Here is a 5,949-nt window from a genome sequence, read left to right as displayed (position 1 = left end):
AAAAAAAAAAACGTATACTTAAAACTGAAATTCAACCAAAGTCAGCCTTTAAAATGCTTTATTGTCTAAATGTTGAAAGTTTGAGTGTGCGACGGAGAGAAACCAAAAAAGATGCAGTTTGAGGCCATGTGGCGGAGAGTAATGCGGGTGTGAGCATGTGGGTCTGGGCAGGTGGGGTGTAGTTGTCGTTTTGTATGTGTAAGTTCCCGAGGCTATATGACTGCACCAGCAACTTGTTCAGTTAGCAGACATCACTTGCTGCTTATATTTCGGTCAACACATATATTTGAACAATATAAAAATAACATTTTAGTTACACTGTAATAAGGTTTTAGTTTCTTAGAATAAAAACCTTACAGTATAACAACAGTTTTAGTAAGTAATAAKATATAGGTCCAGTTAAAGCTTCTTCTGACAAAGTAGAAACAACAATTATTTTTTTTAAGTGTATTTTTTCCAGGTGTGGGTGCAGGACAGAGGAAGAGCAATTTTACTACAATTGTTCTAAATTCAATCACCTTCCTCATCCTCATTCAGTTCATTCAAATTCAATTTTGAAGTCACAATTATCAGTTTCTATTTAGGTTTGTGTCGCCCATTCATTGTCAGTTAGAGACACATTAGCGCCTTGGGACCCAAAAGCATAATGAGTGCTCTAACTCCCCCTGGTGGTGGTCTGGAGTAATGAAGCAGTGACGCAGGGTACCGTACTAAACTACAAATTACCTCTAAGTCCCGCAGCGTAATCTCAAAACTTTTAGTTGATCAACCACTGTAGACCGCCCAAGCCTACATCACAACAACGTGTGTGTGTGTGTGTATGTAGTCTTCTTCACATTTCTCACTGTCATTCATGAATGAGAATTCCTCAAGTTTTATCAGTGAAACTTCCATACAGCATCTGCATTCCAACCATTTGATTTCAATCGGTTTCATGGGGATATATTTTAAAGATGGTGTTGAGTTATAGTGTTGTTTCGAGCTAGCCTACCTGAATGGATTTTAGAGCTACGTTGCTAACAGACCGTAGCATAGCCTACCTGTATGAGTTTAAGAGCTACGTTGCTAACAGACCGTTCCACGACATAGCACTGAGTCTGAATGGATATGTACTAGGAAGTCTAGCACTCGTATAGTACAGACCGTAGCATAGCCTACCTGATATGTGGATTTTAGAGCTACGTTGACCTATACAGACCAGTGAGTCAACAATTAACCTCCACCGTGAATGAGTTTTTAGAGCAGACGTTTGGCAACATAGACCGTAGCATAGCCTAACCTATGAAATGGATCTTTAAGAGCTACGTTGCTAACAGAGACCGATAGTCATGTCCTACGTGAATGGACTTGAGGAGCTGATCGTTGCTAACAGACGTAGCATAGCTACCTGAAGAATTTTTAGAGCTACGTTGCTAACAGACCGTAGCATAGCTACCATGAATGAATTTAGAGCTACGTTGCTAACAGACCGTAGCATAGCCTACCTGAATGAATTTAGAGCTACGTTGCTAACAGACCGTAGCATAGCCTATACTGAATGATTTTAGACGCTAGGTGCTAACAGACCGTAGCATAGCCTACCTGAATGAGTTTTTAGAGCTACGTTGCTAAAGACCAAGTAGCATAGCCTACCTGAATGGATTTTAGAGCTACGTTGCTAGCAAGACCGTAGCATAGCCTACCTGAATGGATTTTAGAGCTACGTGGCTAACAGACCGTAGCATAGCCTACCTGAATGATTTTAGAGCTACGTTGCTAACGACCGTAGCATAGCCTACCTGAATGAATTTTAGAGCTACGTTGCTAACAGACCGGTAGCATAGCCTACTGAATGATTTTAGAGCTACGTCTGCAAAAGACCGTAGCATAGCCATACCTGAATGATTTTAGAGCTACGTTGCTAACAGACCGTAGCATAGCCTACCTGAATGATTTTAGAGCTACGTTGCTAACAGACGTGAGCATAGCCTACCTGAAGAGATTTAGGCTACGTTGCTAACACGACCGTAGCATAGCTACCTGAATAGATTTTAGAGCTACGTTCCTAACGACCGTAGCATAGCTACTGAATGGATTTAGAGCTACGTTGCTAACAGACCGTAGCATAGCCTACCTGAATGATTTTAGAGCTTACGTTGCTAACAGACCGTAGCATAGCCTACCTGAATGAATTTAGAGCTACGTTGCTAACAGACCGTAGCATAGCCTACCTGAATGAATTTAGAGCTACGTTGCTAACAGACCGTAGCATAGCCTACCTGAATGATTTTAGAGTACGTTGCTAACAGACCGTAGCATAGCCTACCTGAATGAATTTAAGAGCTACGTTGCTAACAGACCGTAGCATAGCCTACCTGAATGATTTTAGAGCTACGTTGCTACAGACCGTAGCATAGCCTACCTGAATGAATTTTAGAGCTAACGTTGCTAACAGAACCGTAGCATAGCCTAAACGTGAATGAATTTTAGAGCTACGTTGCTAACAGACCGTAGCATAGCCTACCTGAATGAATTTTAGAGCTACGTTGCTAACAGACAGTAGCATAGCCTACCTGAATGAGTTTTAGAGCTACATTGCTAACAGACCGTAGCATAGCCTACCTGAATGGATTTTAGAGCTACGTTGCTAACAGACCGTAGCATAGCCTACCTGTGTATTATGCCTAGTGGGACGTGTTGTCGTCGACTTCTGGCCACACGAGAGATAAATGTGCGTGTTTTGTTTTTGTTGTCTGACAGTTATACTGTGCTATTATATTCACTCTGTTACGTAGAAGAATATCAATATGTGATCTCAGCTTTTATTTAACTTTATTAAAAAACGAGCACCATTCACCAGAGTAGCCTGACCTCTACTGCCTAAAGTAGAAGCAACACGTACGCAGAAGCTTAGGAATCTTTTGATTTTTTTGTCTGATCTGCCGCCACTCTGTTCAGAATATTCAGGGAAGTTAGCTGGCTAAGTCCTTGATCCTGCTTTGAAGTTAGCTGGCTAAGTCCTTGATCCTGCTTTGTAGTATACCCCTCTGAGAAAGATAAGCCAGTGATACTGAGAGGACTATCCTGGCTTGTTGAAAACAAAAGAATTGAGAGAAATAAAAAGGACTCACCATCTTTGTCATTGGCTGTTTTCATCTGTTGAATCCTCTCACCGTAGGACCTTGGCCTAAGGGACGTTACTTCCACTGACTCTACCTGTCCATGTCTACCTGTACAAGTTGGTTTCTCTGCGTCCATTTCTCTGTGTCCATTCAGCACAATATTAGACCCACTCCACTGCTGGGTCCACTGGGTCACCAGGGAAAGGTGCTGAGGGGGAGGGGAGGTGATTGGGTCCAGATCCACATCTGGTTTACGGATCACTACTACCTTCCTGTGCCTCTCTGGGGTTTGTAGTCCTAATTGAGAGAGCTGATTCTTAGTTGGGCTAGGCGGTTGTAGTCCTGACTGAAGGAGCTGGTTTTTGGTCGGGCTGAGCGGTTGTAGTCCTAATTGAGAGAGTTGATTCCTGGTCGGGCTGAGCGGTTGTAGTCCTAATTGAGAGAGCTGATTCTTGGTTGGGCTGAGCGGTTGTAGTCCTAATTGAGAGAGCTGATTCCTGGTCGGGCTGAGCGGTTGTAGTCCTGACTGAAGGAGCTGTTTTTTGGTCGGGCTGAGAGGCAGGAGAGACTGAGACAGACGAGGGATGACCACGTCTCGGCTTGAAGATGCCACAGACCTGAGTCTCTGTGGGGAGATCTTCTCCAGACGGAGGGAGGGGGAGCCACTGGCCACGGATGGCTTAGGGGTGGTGGGGAGGCTGATGTGGATAACAACCGTGGGGGACTGTGTGATGTGCGGGAAGCTGGCCTGACTCTGTGGGGTGCGCTGGGGAGTTCCAGGGAGGCCATCAGGGGTGTGGTTTCGGTCCAGGTCTGGAGTGCCTGTCCTGGGGGTGTCGGTCATAGGGGTCCCAGCCCTGGAGGTGCTCGTACTAGAGGAGTGAACTTCCTCCAAGTGGTTCAAACGCTGTGGTGAGGAAATAAATCTAAATATATATATTTTTCTTTTTTTACATAACTACTGAGTACATACACAGCAATATCGGAGGTGGAAACCAGGGTCGAATCACTAGGAACCAATCAGAAGCAAGCGGGCTGAAAACGGGGACGGTTCTTCCTTCTTCACTAATGAATAAGACCCATGGCACCAGGAAGTAAGGCACCAGGAATAATAATGGCACCAGGAATAATAATGGCACCAGGAATAATAATGGCACCAGGAATAATAATGGCACCAGGAAGTAAGGAAGTGTTTTACCTTCAACCTGCTCTTCTCATCCAAGAAGAGTCCTGACTGGAAGTCAAAACGAGAGAGGTCCATGCCACCACGGAGGTATTTGGCCAGTTCAACCTTAGAATATAGAATATAACTTTATTGACCGTCCAAGGCAAGACAACGTTATTTAGCATCAATGTAAAACATCACATACAGATCATACACACCAGCATCGCTACAACAGCATCGCCACACCAGCATCACCACACCACACTTACTTCAAAACCACATGTATTTATTTTACAAGCTATAACACACAATATTTTACACAACGCAGGTTTTTAAAGGACCAGAGTTTAAAATCAGTTTATTGGTCGCGTACACCGTTTTGTAGAAGTTATCGCAGGTGTAGAAAAATGCTTATGGTTTCTAGCTCCAACAGTGTAGCAATATCTATTAATATAATAACTATACACACAGAATCCACAAGTTGTAAAAAAGAAGAAGAAGAAGAAGAAGAAGAAATTGAGATTTCGTAATGAGTTTGGAATATAAATATACACTAGGTGGTTGGAGTGCTGAATGCTGATTGGCTGACAGCCGTGGTATAGCAGCCTTGTGCCACTTAATATAATGTTTACATACCCTACATTACTCATCTCATATGTATATGTATATACTGTACTGTATATCATCATTTGATTTGTGTACCACGGGTATGACAAAAACATTTATTACAATTGGTAGACAGTTTATAATAGCAATAAGGCCCCTTGGGGGTTTGTGGTATATGGCCAATATACCATGGCTAATGGCAGCGTCTGTGCACTCTGCGTTGCGTCGTGCCAATAAGAACATCACTTAGTCGTGGTATATCGGCCATATACACCACACACCACGCCCTCGTGCTTTATTGCTATTATCAACTGGTTACCGACGTAATTAGAACAGTAAAAAAAAAGACATGTTTTTGTCATACCCGTGGTATACGATCTGATATACCCCGGCTTTCAGCCAATCAGCGTTCAGGACTCGAACCACATTAGGAACACCTGCTGTTTCCATGACGTAGACTGACCAGGTGAATCCAGGTGAAAGCTATGAATCCTTTATTGATGTCACCTATTAAATCCACTTCAAATCAGTGTAGATGAAGGGGAGGAGACGGGTTAAAGTAGGACTTTTAAGCCTTGAGAGAATTGGGACATGGATTGTGTATCATTCAGAGGGTGATTCTGATTTATGATTCTGGCCCGCGATGGTAAAGATATATTCTAATGTGGCTCAAAACATGATGAACACCTGCTCTTTCCGTGACGTAGACTGACCAGGTGAATCCAGGTGAAAGCTACGAATCCTTTATTGATGTCACCTGTTAAATCCACTTCAAACATTAATTCATAACGGAACCGCTACCCTTCTTGCTGTAGAAGTGTTTATGAAGTGTTCACCTTGCTCCTCATGCGGTCCCCACAAGGACTGCAGTAGTACGTATCCCACTTCCTCTTAGCGGGCAGGGTGGTCGAGCGACGGAACACCACTTTGCGTTTCCAGCCCGGTCCTAAAGCGGAACAAACTTCCCAGTCGTCGTCAGCCTGTACCGGAACCTTCCACCTCCACCTTCGTTTAGGAGCCGGTCTGGACAAAGGATAAAGGATGTCTGAGCCAGAACAACCCATACAACAGGAGTCT

General features: G+C 43.7%; 1 protein-coding gene across 1 annotated transcript in view; it reads right to left on the bottom strand.

The window, feature by feature from the left end:
- Positions 1-5,949, bottom strand: part of LOC112074349 (uncharacterized) — a 21,003-nt gene that overhangs the window by 9,846 nt on the left and 5,208 nt on the right. Inside the window, exons 5-7 of the mRNA XM_024141538.2 lie at positions 5,709-5,895; positions 4,300-4,392; positions 3,111-4,008 (exon numbers count right to left, since the gene is read on the bottom strand). Of these exons, the coding sequence (XP_023997306.2) occupies positions 3,111-4,008; positions 4,300-4,392; positions 5,709-5,895 (1,178 nt within the window). The remainder of the gene's footprint in view (positions 1-3,110; positions 4,009-4,299; positions 4,393-5,708; positions 5,896-5,949) is intronic.

Source organism: Salvelinus sp. IW2-2015, unplaced genomic scaffold (assembly GCF_002910315.2).
Source record: "Salvelinus sp. IW2-2015 unplaced genomic scaffold, ASM291031v2 Un_scaffold2598, whole genome shotgun sequence".
Lineage (NCBI taxonomy): Eukaryota > Metazoa > Chordata > Actinopteri > Salmoniformes > Salmonidae > Salvelinus > Salvelinus sp. IW2-2015.
This window is presented reverse-complemented; position numbering and strand designations above follow the sequence as displayed.